Below are 17,499 nucleotides of genomic sequence, written 5' to 3' on the forward strand. Positions count from 1 at the left end.
TGCCCATTCTTCTTTGCAAAACAGCTCCAGCTCAGTCAGATTAGATGGACAGCGTTTGTGAACAGCAGTTTTCAGATCTTGCCACAGATTCTTGATTGGATTTAGATCTGGACTTTGATTGGGCCGTTCTAACACATGGATATGTTTTGTTTTAAACCGTTCCATTGTTGCCCTGGCTTTATGTTCAGGGTCGTCGTCCTGCTGGAAGGTGAACCTCCGCCCCAGTCTCAAGTCTTTTGCAGACTCCAAGAGGTTTTCTTCCAAGATTGTCCTGTATTTGGCTCCATCCGTCTTCCCATCAACTCTGACCAGCTTCCCTGTCCCTGCTGAAGAGAAGCACCCCCAGAGCATGATGCTGCCACCACCATATCTGACAGTGGGGATGGTGTGTTCAGAGTGATGTGCAGTGTTACTTTTTCCGCCACACATAGCGTTTTGCATTTTGGCCAAAAAGTTCCATTTTGGTCTCATCTGACCAGAGCACCTTCTTCCACATGTTTGCTGTGTCCCCCACATGGCTTGTGGCAAACGGCAAACGGGACTTCCTATGGTTTTCTGTTAACAATGGCTTTCTTCTTGCCACTCTTCCATAAAGGCCAACTTTGTGCAGTGCACGACTAATACAGCAGCTGTAGATTCTCCCACCTGAGCTGTAGATCTCTGCAGCTTGTCCAGAGTCACCATGGGCCTCTTGGCTGCATTTCTGATCAGCGCTCTCCTTGTTCGGCCTGTGAGTTTAGGTGGACGGCCTTGTTTTGGTAGGTTTACAGTTGTGCCACACTCCATCCATTTCTGAATGATTGCTTGAACAGTGCTCCGTGGGATGTTCAAGGCTTGGGAAATCTTTTTGTAGCCTAAGCCTCCTTCAAATTTCTCAATAACTTTATCCCTGACCTGTCTGGGGTGTTCATTGGACTTCATGGTGTTGTTGCTCCCAATATTCTCTTAGACAACCTCTAAGAGCCACCTCCAGGACAGCGGCGACACGCGGTAGATGTGGCAGGGCATCCAGGCCATTACCCGCTACAGGAAGATAACATCTGCCTGAGATAGTGACGCCTTCCTACCAGATGAGCTGAACAACTTCTATGTACAGTTTAATATTCAGAATGACATGTTGGTGAGGAAAAGATCCCTGGGAGAGTGCTCAGAGAATGTGCAGACCACCAGACAGATGTCACTGACGTCTTCAGCCTCTCCCTGAGCACTGCTGTTGTCCCAACATGCCTTAGGGCCACCTCCATTGTTCCTGTGCCAAAGAAGTTCTCAGTCTCCTGCCTCAGTGACTGATGTCCCGTTGCACTCACACCCATCATGATGAAGTGCTTCGAGAGCTCCTCAGGGCTGTGTGCTCAGCCCACTGCTCTTTAGTCTGCTGACTCATGACTGTGCAGCAAGTCATGCTGCACAGTCGAGTCCTGCTCAGTCAAGTTCGCCAATGAAATGACTGTGGTGGGTCTCATCAGCAAGAACGATGAGTCAGCATAAAGAGTGGAGGTGCAACCGCTAACAGACTGGTGTAGAGTCAACAACCTGTCTCTAAATGTGGACAAAACAAAAGAGATGATTGTTGACTTCAGTCGAGCACAGAGAGATCACTGTCCACTTAACATCGATGGATCTTCTGTGGAGGTCGTTAAGAGCATCAAATTCGTTGGTGTTCACCTGGCGGAGAACCTCTCCTGGTCCCTCAACACCAGCTCCATAACTAAAAAAGGTCCAACAGCGTCTCTACTTCCTGCGGATGCTAAGAAAAGCCCATCTCCCACCATCCATTCTCACCACCGTCCTGAGCAGCTGCATCACTGTCTGGTATGGTAGCTGCACCGATTGCAATACCCTAAAGCTAATAGTGAGAACAGCTGAGAAGATCATTGAGTCTCTCTTCCATCACAGACACCTATCGTGTGAATCAATCCATAGAACATATTCTAGAGAGAAAAATTAAATGAAGCCAAACTAACTACCAGTATCACCATAAAGAATAGTGTGTTGCAGAGAAATGCATATTTTTTGTGTTTGTTTATTGTTTTCTGGTTAACAAATGCAAGCTTATCTGAACAGTAAATGTAGACCATAAACAACATTTGTGTCTGCATTCAAAATTTGACACAATACTAGTTTTCTGAAGATTAAAATGAAGCATGATTAAACGAGTCATAGTGTTTCTTAAGTTTTTGTTTTATGAAATCAAGCCTCTCCAGAAATTAAACCATAAATTTTTGAAATGTTTTTAATAGTTATCTTTTTCATGCTGCTCCTGCTGCTTTGCTATTTCGAATCTTGCCATATCTCTCTTCTTCTTATGCTTGCTCTTCCCACTGTTACACTTTCTTTCTAGGATAGTAAGATGTAGCACCACTTCTCTGTTGGAATTCATGTTGATCCCTCCATTGACAGAATCTTAGTGGAGAATGATTAAATGATGCCGTGTGTGTGTATTTAGCTGTAGGAGGTAAAGCCAGGGTATCTTCATAGAGGCAGATTCCATTAAAAATCATTGCTATCTATTTTTTTAATATACCTCAAACAATAAAATCGAGCGGTATGCAGAAAGTATATATGATAAGATACTTTAAGAGCTAAGACTGACTTGATAATCTTGTATTTCTGGAAAACTCTTCATGCATTGCTGCTATTATGTCACTGTTGAGCGTTTTAAAGGGAGGTGTGCAATGCTAAATGTATCTGTCCTGTTTTAGTATTGAGTAAAAAAAATATGGCTGTATACTTACACTACTCAAATCAAATTCATGAGCGTGGTGTGATCTGCGAACTGGCAGTTGTCTGTATGATATAGTATGCTAGTAGGGCAGTAGCCTTTAAAACCAGGAAAAACTATTGGATTTTTAGTGAGCTTTTATATTACTGCATTAACTTCCAGCAGCCAGACAGTGTGGATTGTCTGCTCACTATACGGGGCATTTAACTGGTGACCATTTGGAGAGCAAACCATGGACATAAAAACAAATCCTCCACTCTGTTTGTGCATTAATTGATGAATAAAGTTTATTCAAAAAGATAATGCAGGGTTTATACTAAAAAGAAGGAAGCAGGAGGTTAATCTTTAAATGTTTCATTCAATGTAATAGTATAATCTGCTATCACTACACTGACTTTGTGGCAATGGCAGAAAAGCCAAGCTGTGTTGGTATATGTATCTGGCATACCAGAGAGAGAAGGCACTTGCATTAATACTGTTACCTAGACTTTGTCCATCCACACACGACTGCACATAGCCCAAACAAATGAGAAAAACAGAGCCTCTTTGTTACTGCATAAACGTATTAGTAATGTGTTGTTTAATCCTTTTCATTGACTCAATTTAACTTTTAGCGCTAAAAAGATGCCACTAGAATTCAACTGCGGGGCACAACCTTTGTGGATAAGCCTGCAACCCGTCCATAATGCCACCGCATTTTCCTCACCTCACCGCCAACCAGTTGCAGCAGATGGCCGCCCTTCTCTGACCCTGGTTCTGCTGGAGGTTTCTTCCTGTTAAAAGGGAGTTTTTCCTTCCCACTGTCGCCAAAGAGCTTGCTGATAAGGGCTCATATAATTGTTGGGATTTTCTCTGTTTTCTCTGCATTACTGAAGAGTCTTTATGTTACACTTTAAAGCGCCTCGAGGCAACAGTTGTTGTGATTTGGTGCTGTATAAATAAAATAGAATTGAATTGAAATAATACACAATGATTGCACATGAGAGTGTTTTGAAGTTCACATTGTTCCCTGCATTTTTCTCTCTCTCTTTCTTGTTGTTCATGTTTTCATAGTACCTCTACACACCAACACAAACACAGTGAGCTGCATTCTGTTGTTTGCTCACAACAGGACTAACTAAACACGTAATGGTTGGTTGTTGGGTATACATATGTGCAAACATACGCAGAAAAATCATATTTAGGCCCCCTTCCTCCACACCATCACTCACCCAGCCACAGACACACACAAAGTCACAGCAAGTTTTAATCCTTTAATTTTTTTAGTTTTAATTCTGCAGACGACATGGTTATTGTATCTTTGTAATCAGTATGGTCACTGAATCTTTTCCTCCCTGTACTTGATACTAAATACTTATCAGAAAATTATTCCACCTAAATTGTTGCCCTGTTGCTTATTTCATTATTTCTCCTCTTTAATTCATTTTTTTTGCCCTTCTTCTCCCCCTCTATTAATAAGAGTTTGGGTTTGGGTCTTTTATCCCCTTTTGACATCATCTTATTGCTCCTCCTACTCCTCCTTCTACTCGTTTTCTTCTGTTTACTCCCTTTAATGTATTTCATATATCTCTTTATATTCAGTTTACTTTTCCTCTACCTTTCTGCCTTTCTTTCAACCTCTTTTCCCTCTCTCTCCTCCCTCTCTCTCTCTCTCTCTCTCCCTCTCTCTCTCAGTAGGTAGATTGGATTTGGCACTCAGTCCCCTGATCAGTGATCACACGCACATGCACACACATAGCGAGCAGGGGTTTCACCACCATGGCTGTGTCAGCAGGCGGGGCTTAATCCAAAGTGACACTTGTTCTCTGCCTTCCTTTCCCATCGCAATGGAAGCAATTACCCTCCTCCTGAAGGGCCTTTTGTGCTTGCGTGCATGCATGCACGCGCGCGCTCGTGTGTGTGTGTGTGTGTGTTCTCGTCCTCGCCTGAGTTGACGGGGTGGAACCTCGGCTGTGGGTCACCTGAATGGCTGAATTGAAAGATGAGGGAGAAGAGAGAGGAACAAGAGGAACAGAGAGAGACTGTCAGAGGACAGAGGGACAGTAAGATTAAATAGATAAGGATGAGAAGGAGACAGAGCTCTTTCTTTTCTTTAGCTTTATTACTCCCTCTCTTTCTCTCCTTCCTTTTTGGTCCCTCATTCATATTCTTTCACTTTCTCTATTTTTGGCCCTTTTAAATAATATGTCAGAATTTGATCATTTAAACCCTCAGAAACAGCAGCTATTTCCAACACACTATAACTTACTAAATCAGATGTTTTGAGTGAATTCTTCACTACACACACATTTAGCAATTACTATATGTAATTACAGTTTCGAGTCACTTGCTACCTGATACTAAGCATATTACTTTGTAATCCATACGAAGTGATACTTTTTTCATTACATTCTAAAATAGTTTTTGATCTTAGTTCATTTTACGGCCCTGTTGCACAGCAGAACACTGTTTTGACTCACTTCAGACGGTAGCGCACCTCTTGATTTTTGTAACCTGACGCAGAATGGGCACTGCAGCTGGGTTGACGATATTATTCTCCGACCGGCTGAGAGTGGTTGCTCACAACCTGCTTTCATGCAAGCAGTTGCTTGGTGAAAATGTGTGTTCAGTGACTGGTTGCCAAATGGCTGCTGGATCTTTCTGGCAGTCACAAGTGTGAAACTGGTTGTAAAAAAATAACAAATAAACAAATATGGTGCTGCACTGGAAATCTCCTTCCATTGCTTTGGTCACTAGCAGTTTGAGTGGAAGACTCCAATTTGTCTCCAAATGCTCACAATATACTGAAAATCAGAAAATGGCGAACATTCCCGTTCATCATAAAAGTTGCGTCATTTGAAATGTGTTAGATAGCATACCTTTACTTTAGAAAGATATTATTAGTTTCTGATAAATTGTGATTTTTTGCAGCAACCACTCGCCAACTAGCAAGATTGCCAAGGGAGAATCTTGCTGGCCTCAGACTTAGACCACAATGGCCGGTGTCCTGCAGGTTTTAGATGTGTCCTTGATCCAACACAGCTGATTTAAATGGCTAAATTACATCCTCAACATGTCTTGAAGTTCTCCAGAGGCCTGGTAATGAACTAATCACTTGATTTAGGTGTGTTGACCCAGGGTTACCTGGAGTTTCCCACCCCTGCCTTAGACTAAGTCTAATAAATGCAGTATGTACCATGCAGTATGTTTGGATTTGTTTTGTTAAATACAACTTTATTTAGGAACATGTTCTGAATGTACTTTAAAGTCAAATAATAAAACACAATGACATTGGCAACCTCCACAAACTGAACCAGTATTAGGAAGTAGTAAGAATCAGATATATGGGGATTGTCTAATGCCCGGCTGATTACCGTAGCGCACTGTAGATGAACGGGTCTGTTTCCATTCATGCGTGCACCGGGGTATGAGGCGCATTAAGCGAAACTAAACAGTCAGATAAGTCAAACTTTACTCAACTCATTCTTCTTGCTTCCTCCACTTCAGTACCATCGATTCATTAATGTTGAATTCTCTCGCAGCTGATCTATTCCCATGTTGTTGCAGTATATTAATGACTAACCTCGTATTGTGGATGGATTATCTCAGTTGTTCTCCTGACTTTAGTTTGACAGAATCCAGCCATGCGATTGCATTTGTCCCTAACCTTTGGGAACCATCCCGTTAACTTTTATCGAGTGGAAAAAAGTTAGCATTCGTCCTCCAGCTTCGCTGTGTTTATGTTATGCTAACATAGCTGTGTCCCTAGCGGTCACGTAGCACATCATTATATATCAGCTAGTCCAACTTCAGTAACCCTACAAACGTCACTGCTGTTTAGTTTTCTGTCTTCATTTATGTTGGAAGTGATAGCAGAGCTGTACGTTTGAATTTTTTCAGAAATCTCTCAGTCAGAACATGCTATATCATGTTTAGGTAGAAACTAGCGAACTAACTTCCTGCTAACTTCTAACTCTGTTAAATTTAATAAATTCTGTTTTCATGGATGCCTGGATGTTAAACTCAATTGTTACACCTGGTAAAACAACAACGCTAATCATTTTATTAAAGATGAAAGAATTTAGACAGTTTTTGACTCTCAGTGATGCCGCAGTGTTCGTTTGACTTTGGGACCTGAAGTGAACGGAGTTTTGGACCCAGATTACTCTGCGAGGCTCCTGACTACGGTAGCTGCAATGCTCTGACAATCCATCAAGCGGTGTGCCTTCATAGCTTACCAAAGTTACAGTGAAACATTTTCTGGCAGATTTTTGAGCGCCGTGTAGCACATAAAATCAGTTCAAGGTCAGTAAGCACAACCAGAATTCATACATAAGGCGCACCGGATTATAAGGTGCACTGTCAATTTTTGAGAAAATTAAAGGATTTTAAGTGCGCCTTATAGTGTGGAAAATACGGTACTAGGGCTGATATTTACCATTTTTGTAATTACTGGCATTCTTATTGTTTTTAAATCAATTTGAACCCCCCCCCCCCCCCCCCCAAACAAACAGGTTAATTTAAAATTGTTATACAATGTCCATTTGAACCAAACTTGCATTTGCACAGTGTTAAACTTAACACCCATCGTACGTGTGTGTGTTTATTTATATATAAAAAAGATTTCTATCGGTTGTCTGTGATGGCTATCAGTGGTCAGGACCTCAAACCTCCCCAGATTTCCCTGTTGTCTACCTCACGGCGCTCCTGAATCATTTATCTCCTGCCTTCATCTCTTTATTTTCATATTGCTCGCTGTGTTTCTCTTTATCTCATCAGAGACATTCCTGGGTGGATGTTATTTTTGTGAAGTGCATGCTGAAATATTCTTCCTCTCAGTTTGGCCTCTGCTGATGGATGAGCTGATCATGTAAACAGATACTCAGATATCAGAAAAGAGCAGAAAAATTAAGCAGGGTTTATATTGTGAAATATAAATGGAACAAAAAATGGATTTCTGTTCAATCAAATGATTGCAGGCATACAATAAACTTTGGTCTCTGAGGAATATAGTGACACAACACAATAAGAAACATTTGGTGTGTTAAGTATATTTTATTCGGTTTTTGCATGTTACATTTTGTCTGAGTGTCTCATACTGTTCTGAAAATAGTCCCATGCTGGTTTAGTCCAGATCTGCTGGAAAAACCATGCAGATCTGGCAGGAAACTGCTCAGAAGTACCCTGTAACCACCTTTAATAACCAGGTCTCTCTTGGAAATATTTCTGACTATTATTTGCATAGGGGTCGGTTGGAAAGTTGCTTGCAGCGGCAACAGCGATTGTAGAGGGAAGCAGCTTAAACAGTGTTATCCACATGAAATTGGTCAATTTAATATTGAGAAGGGTATCTACTGGAACATGCGCTAATTTGGGCTAGCTGGAGATCAGTCGAGCTGCCAGTATCTTGTCTCAGGTTCACTTCATGTCCTGTCTGAACTAAAGTTATGGAAACGTATTAGTGAGTTTTTATATAATTTTAAACATCAGTCAAAAACCTGGCCAAACAGTGAAAGCTACATTTTAAAATAATCACAGACAAGACTCTGGCCATATAGGTCAAAAGTCTTTTGCCACCACAAAACACCTACCTGCTGATGTGGACGTCTTGTTCTTTTGAAGTTGAAGTTGCCCTTTGTATTGTTTCAAGACTTACACAAGTAGTTTCTGATGGTTGAAATGGAATTGGGAGACCAAGCATCCTACCAACACATCTCTGCTTATAATACTGTCACCTGCAATTAAGTCAGACAGGAAATCTGCTCGGCAACAGTTTGTCCTGTGACATGACTGATAGCCAGTTTGACCTCCAGTTGACCTGAAAGTTAAACCTCAGCCACTCAGTGACCTTCCCAGCGTGCTCTCTGCTTACATGCTGTTAAAATAGTCAGGCACACACGCCCTCTCGCTCTCTCTCTCACACACACACACTCACAAACACACACACACACACAAACACACATATCTCCTCCTTTCAGCTGACAAGTTCTTTAAAAAGCCATCGACCCACCTCGCTGAACTTTACGACATGACACACACACATACACACGCACACCTCGCCTGCCGTGACAAGCTCTTTAAAACACCATCAAGTCACCCGGGTGAACTTTACGACACAGTTTCATTTCATGTTTATAAGACCCAAGCATCTCCATGCACACACACACACACACACACACACGTGCCCCGATCACAACAAGTGTTGCATTTACCTACTCAGCCGGTACATGATAAATATGTCTGTTTGAGTCAAGGTCAAACACACCTCCTTGTCCACTGACACACACACTCACACACACACACACATATTCTACACAGGCACAGCTGCAAACAGCAGACAGACATGAAGACATATTTGTCGTCCGTCAACATAATGCTTTCAAAGTTTGCGGAACAAATAAATTCCGTCTGCCTGGCTGCACCTCGCTTTCCCAGCAGCCGTCAGTGCTTTCATACACACAGTGGACAGATTTGTGTGCGTAAATATAGTAAATGTAGTGTTTTTTTTCTCTCACAAAAACATTTAGTGGATTTTCCTTTTTTCTCTTTTTCTCTGCTGACTAATAGCTGGAGTTGCAAATGGTGACAACGTGCCTGTAGCACTGGTTTTCAGCAACTGTGATACATCAAAAGCTGACTTATATCAAAGGCTATAGTACTGTATATACACGGTAATGTTTTTTCTCAGCCTCTCCTTTCTTACTTTTATGGTTCTGTATAGTCACGATGATGGTCAGGAGAGCATGCATGGAACCGAATAAGCATTAAAGATAAAAATGGAATTGATGAAGTCATACATAACCATGAAAGAATGAGTTCGGGTGAAGGTGTGTTGCAAAGCAGCTTGCAGCTGTGGGCAGGCCAAGGCAAGTTAAATACTGCTCTCTGTGTGACATTTGCTTGTTTGAAGTGTAGAAATCTATCACCTGAGGCATCAGCTGATGGGACTGGCTCTTTTATGAGGCCATCAGCTTGCTCCTGTTTGAATTGACAGCATTCATGATGTATTTTATGCTGTAAGTTAGGATGCATACATCCACAACAACACAAAGTGCTGTGCTGTACCTCAAATGCTATAAATAGAATGTGTTACAATGTTAAAAAATAATACTAAAAGTCAAAAAAATCAATAAAATGCAACTTTTTAGAAAGGGAGTGATTACATACGTTGAAAAAGTACTGTATTTTGTCAACCTCTTCTTTCCATTTACTATTTGTTCCCCCTGATAAATAAATGACAAACAGTATGAAAATTATACTCTCTGCCAGATGACATCCATTTTTCATCTCTAGCCCTAAACAACTCCTCCTCCTCTAAAGTGTTTGTCCGCTATCCCTCCATCTCATTCCTCTTCTTCTCTTTACCCCCCCTGCCCCCCGCACACACACACTTTTTCTCTCACACTTTTTTTTTTTTTAGCTCCAGCAAAAATTAATCACCTGTCTTCCTGTCTTCGTGCGTGTGCGTATGTGTGTGTTGCCGGCAGGAAGCCCACAGAGGTTTTTAGCAGCTGATTTATTGCCGAGTTAATTCATAACGGCGTCCGATGATGATGAGAGGCTGCAGGAAAGTATGGTCGTCACTGTTGTTGTTGAAGGGTGAGAGAGAGGGGGAAAGGGAGAGAATAAACAGAGTCATTCTTTGATATAAAGTAATAGGGTGGAAAGTGATAGAGGAAAAGTAATGAAAAGAAAGTTATGGAATAAACAGAGAGACAGATTGCAAGGTGCTTTAAAGTGTAGTTTTAATATGAAGAAAAGTAGAGAAAGAGGGAGGAAATGGGATCAGCAAAGAGGGTGATCTTTGTTGGTGTAGTTTCCTTCTTTCGTTCACTGAAGAAGACGTGACAGTTTAATGTCAGAAGAATGTGCAAATGCTAATTAGTGTGGAATCTTAGTTTATTTCCATTTACCATATCAAAAGGCAAACACCACTGAACCTACAAACCAGATCTACAACCATTAAGACCGACAAAATGTCTGCTGTGGTGCTACTGTGTCAGTCGCTATACCAGACAGTCACCATATAAGAACAGCTGTCTTTGGCACAGGCCAGAATCTGTTTGATCTGGAGAGAGGGGCCAGAGACAATCTTCTGTAGAAGTCTAACTTTGGAGTAAGGGCACTGCGCTACAGTAGTGTGGCGGAGGTGTGGTCCCTGGCGTAGCTGCAGGGGAGGGGTGGAGCGGAGAGCTCAGGGGGGTGGTACCGGGAGGCAGGTGAGCCACAGGTCGTGGCGATTGTGTCATGACTGTTTTCCGTCTGTGTGTCTATGTAGCGGCGGCAGAGTCGAGCGGGAGGACCGGGACGAGCTGTCACGGCGCATTGTTATTATAAATAAAAACGTGATCGTGAGCAAAAACGGTGTGTGTGTCGCATAAATCACAAGTAGCTTACCTGATATGGAAATAGGAATTAAAAGAAAATAAGAAATCAACAAGTCATGAGTTTAAGAGCTAAGAGACTTAAAAATGGGTAATATATAACTGACAAGAGACAGCCCCCAAGAAGTGACTTTAAACTGGTTATTATGAACAGTTGTTTTATTGTGAAGTGACTTCTAAAAGATAACCCCTTTGGTGGCTGTAGTAATTATAATAATGTAGGGAGGAGACTGGGGTTGATAAATGGGTCTACAAAAAATTTTAACACAGGACACCAATTTTCCTCTATTTTAGCAAATTGTGCATTTTTTAAAAAAAATCTTTAATCAGAGAGCACAGAGTGTGCTGTAATTTGTTTTGGTTACTCTGAGCTCACTACTGCATGATTTCACACAGTCATGTAGCAAAGGAAGCAACCTAAGGGGTGTAACAAGCAAGAATAATGATAGTAATTGATAATATTCTTTTGTGATGGTCGTGAATTTGTAAGCTTCTGTGCAACATTACTCTTGTATTGGTGAAGAGGTGTAAAGAGGTTTTTTGTGTCCTGTTTCCCTTCCCTCACCCCTCGGCAGATGGCTTCCTACTAGGGCTGGGTGATATGATCCCAAATTCATATCTCGATGTTTTTTAGCTGGATGGCGATATACGATATATATCTCAATATATTTTTTAAAGCCATAAAGTAAGAACAAAAAGAGAGTTCTTAGTCAAAGCTGTGTCCCAGATGTCACACAGGCACTTTTATTAACATACAGCGTAGATGTACATGAAGAAATTACTCAAAAATAAATTATCAGCATTTATTTAATAATAATGCTCCAATAAATAAATAAAAGAAAACAATGTTGTTTTTGTGCATAACAAAAAGCTCACAACTGTGCAGTCAAAATGTAAACTAACAGACGCTGAGCATAATAACAAAGACAGATTTCACAGCTGCTCTGTTCCCAAACGTTCTACTGCGTGACCGACAGCCTGGAGTTTGACATCCTCTTTGTAACCACGTCTCTTACAGGTGCTATTTGTGGTCCATATACACACAAGACGGTAATATTACGTTGAAGCACAGTACGTATCACTCCGCGAGGCTCCAGACTACGGTAGCCGTAATGCTCTGAGAATCCATCAAGCAGTGCAGCTGCAAAGTCGTACTAAAACATTTTTTGACAGATTGCTGAGCGCTGTGTACCACATAAAATCAGTTCGCGGTCAGTCAGCACAACCAGAATTCATACATAAGGCGCACTGTCGATTTTTGAGAAAATGAAAGGATTTTAGGCCGTGCAGCTCACAGGGGCTGTATGTCGTTAGCGCGGTTAGCTCGCTAACATGTTGACGCCGTCCAGCCCCACGCACGGGGCGATCCGCGGTAACTCGTTTACGGTGATTTGCCGTGTCCATCTTGTCGTTGCCTGCAGGTGAAGCGATGGGGGAGGGGGAGTTGTGTTCAGTGAAGGAGAGGTGAGGCCGAGTAACGTTGCAAAGAAACAAAAGTGGACGAAAGAGAGCCAAACTTGCAGCTCCACAAGTATAATTATAACGTAATATATACTATATCGATATAAACGATATTGTCACATCTTATATCTCGTATAAAAATATATTGATATTTTTGAAAAAACTCGATATATCGCCCAGTCCTACTTCCTACCCCTGAACCTGGTTCTCCTGGAGGTTTCTTCCTGTTAAAAGGGAGTTTTTCCTTCTCACTGTCACCAAGTGCTTGCTCATGCAGGGTTGTCAGATTGTTGGGGTTGTCTCTATGATTATATAGTGTTTACCTTACAGTATAAAGTCTCTTGAGGTGACTGTTGTTGCGATTTTGTGCAATAGAAATATAATATAAGTGACTTGAAATTAAAATGTGTCATCCTTTTCTTCAAGATAAAAAAATAAGGTTTAAAGCAGTGTTGGTGAAACTGGCCGTGGTAGACACGTGTGTGTCTTCGAGTGCTCCTGGATCTGTAAAAGCATTATTTGAAGACCATTTTAAAACCACATCATATTTGTTACCATACTGTATCTATGGGCATAATTTATCATTTTTCTCTTATGAATGTTTATTAAGCTTTTTATTCCAGTAACACATGATTACCAGTGTTGGGCAACTATAATTAATTATAGTTACTAGTTACTTCTTCAAAAAAGTAACTGAGTTAGTAACTTAGTTACAATATTCTAAAAGTAATTATTTACTTGAAAAGTAACTATTGCGTTACTTTAAAAGTAACACAATAATTATACCCTGGGGTCCAGGGTATAATTGGCCATTTTTAACTACTTTTGATGTTTCCTCCACATTTCACCTTTAAAAACTATTTACTTTGCCTTGTTTGGTTTCATTCTTTTCAGCACAACCTCACGTGTCTGAATTTACAGTTATTTTTTCATTTTGACAGACTGTATTAACACAATTGATCTAAAATCAGACAAAAAACATAAAATCAGAGTAGAAAAGGTTATATTTTTTACTGTAACAACCACAAACATGTTTATTGAATCATATTTCATAACTTTAAATGCAAATATAAGTTGTCAATTTTAAAATCCTATGCACAAGTTTTGCAAACAACAAAGTTATTTGCATCAATTTACCTTTTACCTTGATTTTTTAAATAACCATTTCAAACTATTTACAGAACAATCAGCTGTTCTTTATTCAATAAGACGCCACACAAATTATTTGTGCCACTCCAAAAAAATTATTTCTGTCCACTATAAAGGAGAACATCACAGCCTGATACCTGCAGGTCTGACAGCAGCAGGTGTATCACTCCTGTTTCTACCTGGAGACAGCAGTCGCCTCATTGTTCTGACACACAACACAAAACTATCCACAACACTACACACTAACTACACAAGACAACACATTAACTACACACTCCAGACACGCTAAACATCACAAACGTCACTCCTAAAATTTCCCGTTTTTTTTTTTTGTTTGGGGTTTTTTTGGTCATAAGCAGCGAGTGCTCTGGTTTTACGTGGCCTATCAACACAATTTAAAACTGGTATATATCACCTTGTTGCTTTGTCTTTAAGTGGTCATGTGATTCGCTTACCACGACTACTTCATTCTTCCTCAGTCAAACAGCAGCACTCATGCGATTGTTTTGCCCCCTTAGCTCCAGGTGTTGTGCTAGACAGTGTTGGTGATTACCGTCCGCGGGAGCGCGCGCCGCTGCTTAAAGCTGTAGCGTCCAGATTACTTACAGCTACTTCCATGCAACTGATATAAAATGCGATAAGCTGAACACAGCTTCAACCGTCTGTTTGTTGAAAAATAGTAGCGGACCGCGTTTTCTTGTTAGTAACTGTAACAGCGTTGTAACGATAGGAATAGTAATTAGTTAGATTACTCGTTACTGAAAAAAGTAACGCCGTTAGTAACGCCGTTACTTGTAACACCATTATTCCCATCACCGATGATTACTGAAAATCACGTTCTGCACAACCCTTTCATGTGATTAGATTTCTTTTAACTTTTTTTTTTACTCCTTACAGGCTGCAGGCTCTGAGGAAGGAGAAGTCACGGGACGCGGCAAGGTCACGTCGGGGAAAAGAGAACTTTGAGTTTTATGAACTGGCCAAGATGCTGCCACTGCCAGGTGCCATCACCAGCCAGCTGGACAAGGCCTCCATCATCCGGCTCACCATCAGCTATCTGAAGATGAGGGATTTCGCCAACCAGGGAGACCCACCGTGGAACCTGCGAATTGAGGGACCTCCGCCCAACACCTCGGTCAAAGGTAGAATACACATCGGAAACATGTGGTTCTGTGTATTTAAAAAAAAAGAAATCATTAAGAACCAAGAAAAGCTTGTTTAAGGAATAAAACATCTGAAATATAAAAACTCAAATTAAAAATGTTCTTTGTAGTGTAGTTGGTGTCCTAGCACAAGTAGAATTATTTTTCTTTTGCTAGTTGATTATTTGAATCATGGTATCTTATAAGCCACACCTGCAGAGACTCAACATCTCAGACCACTGAGCTGCTGCTAACTGACTCACTGATTATTTGTTTCTGATGGATCAAAGCCTGAGAAGAACTTTCCAGTTGAACACTTGGTCACATCAAATCATAATTAAGCTCAGACATACAAATATATGCAAGGCAATAAAATTACAGGTTACCACTACATCCATAGTCAGCCTCACGAGTAAAAACGTATTTACCCTCTGGGCAGCTGGTTCCTACTAATGGAAAACATTACTAATTGATTCCTCTCTCTCCATACCTAAACAACAGATTAGATGCATTTTGTAAAAGGTCAACCTTAGTACACGTCTGCTGCATTGCAGCCATAGGTTACATATTAAAAAAAGGGATGTGGTTCCTGTGTCTGAAAAGTTCAACTTATGCTAAAGTCTACTAAACCTGGATAAGGATTTTTTCTCTCTCACTAAGAATAAGCCTGTGGTTCCGGTTTTTTCACCATTCATGCATACCTGAATAGGTTTGATTATGCTTTTTTTCTTTCTTCCAACTTTGTTTTTCACAGATGAAGCAACATTGGTTGCGTACTTAAGAACTGTTGACTGCAAATGACTAGTGTAGCTTTAGCAACTCACGACTTCAGATTTTCTGTCGAAATGGACGTTTAATATGTGATTATAGCTGATTTAGTGAACAGAAAAGGGTTTGAAACTGGCTTGATTCACCGTGTTGTACCGAAACAGTTGTCTGGCAAGAAAATCAGAACCTGTGTGAGAACAGCTTTACTGTGAATTTGGCAAACAGATGTAACTTGAGTTCAGTTAGCTGCAAATGATGCGTAAGCTAAATACAAAGTGGTGACATAAGTGGAAATAAAATTAATCCTCAGGAGAATGCAAGTCCGGATTGCACTGGCTTGACATAATCTAGAGGTGGTTTGCCACTTCATTAGGGAATCCTGGGACCCTGTTGTAATTAAATGTGCTATATAAATAAATAAACTATAAATATAAACATATATATATAACTGTGTTATACTGTCCTAAAAACCACCATAGAGTGGTAGAATGGTACAGCCCAACTCCCCATATGGAAAAGAAATAGTAAAAACTTATTTGATTTACTCATGAAAGTGGCCACTTTCTCATTACTTTCATATATTGTTTTAGTAAGTATCCAAAACATACAAGTTTCATTATATAATTTTTCAAGGGATCTTATATCTGTTTTTACTCTTGTATGCTTTTCATACAAGTTTCACACAAGACAGATACAAACTTTATAAGATTTATATATATCTTTCCCATATGGGTCTGGACAGAATAAATCCTTGTTTCATTCTAGACATTTGACCCACTGTGTCGGCAAAACCGAAACACTGCCTACTTAGCTGAATGAAGCAGCGCCTGTGTAAAATGTAAATATTGCGGATAAGAGTAGACCTGACTGCTGGATGCGAAAGACGTTAAGTTTAACTTTGTGTGTTAAAGAACTGTTTGATATAAACTTTTTTTTTCTTTTTACTTAATTTGTTATGATTTTGGCACTTGTTACTTTTCACTGACTGTGGCAAAAGTGCTTTTCTTACCCTTGTGTATTATATCTAGTGGTCAGCAGGGAAAGTCCAGTTGTATAGTCAGCTCTCTTGACCCGTGCTTTCACTAAACGCTTTTCTGATGTGTTTGTTGCCTCAGTTGATGGTTTAAAGTTATACTGGATGCAAAACAATGATTATTTTGTACATTTAGGTTCTTCGTTAAAGTCAAAAGGGAGGATAAAGCACAGTATACCTTTGGGAGGGCCTAGCTTGTATTTAAGAAATGCTCACTTCAAAACATCAAAAATATAACTTTGTAAACTGGTGGGTTATTACATGGTTATTACATCCATTCTTTTTAGCTTACAGTCAATAATTCCAGCTTTAAATGATTTAAACCAGGAGTGTCCAACTCCAGGCCTCAAGGGCCGCTGTCCTGCAGTTTTTAGATATCACCCTGGGTCAACACATCTGAATCAAATGATTAGTTTATTATCGGGCAACTGGAGAACTAATTTAGCCGTTTAAATCTGTGTTAGCTGTGTTGGATCAAAAACCTGCAGGACACCGGCCCTTGAGACCTGGAGTTGGAAACCCCTGAATTAAGCACTCATAGATGAGTTTCAACTTTTTATGGATTCCATCAAAAAATATTTCAGTTTTGTTAAAACTTTTAAATTAAAAGTGAGAAAGATTCTTTCTGAATAGATAAAGCTACAAACACCTAGCTGGCCCTTTATCAAAGATACCTTTGATACCTTTGATAAAGGTATATTTTACATCTCTCTGACAATCCCAGTGAAGTTATTCACAAATTACTTTTTTGGTAATGAAAACTCGCATTAAGTTTGTTCTCATATGGAGAAAAAAAATATAAAGCTTTCAATATTGTTCCACCAGTTTCTTCCTCTTCTTTTTTCCCCTGTGCTAATTTCA

General features: G+C 40.2%; 1 protein-coding gene across 4 annotated transcripts in view; it reads left to right on the plus strand.

The window, feature by feature from the left end:
* The window catches only part of npas3 (neuronal PAS domain protein 3), a 404,340-nt gene that overhangs the window by 145,660 nt on the left and 241,181 nt on the right, over nucleotides 1–17,499 (plus strand). For all 4 annotated transcript variants that reach the window (XM_085143173.1, XM_085143174.1, XM_085143175.1 and 1 more), the window contains one exon: nucleotides 14,593–14,837. In XM_085143173.1, the coding sequence (XP_084999299.1) occupies nucleotides 14,593–14,837 (245 nt within the window). The remainder of the gene's footprint in view (nucleotides 1–14,592; nucleotides 14,838–17,499) is intronic.

Source organism: Neolamprologus multifasciatus, chromosome 19, assembly GCF_963576455.1.
Source record: "Neolamprologus multifasciatus chromosome 19, fNeoMul1.2, whole genome shotgun sequence".
Classification (NCBI taxonomy): domain Eukaryota; kingdom Metazoa; phylum Chordata; class Actinopteri; order Cichliformes; family Cichlidae; genus Neolamprologus; species Neolamprologus multifasciatus.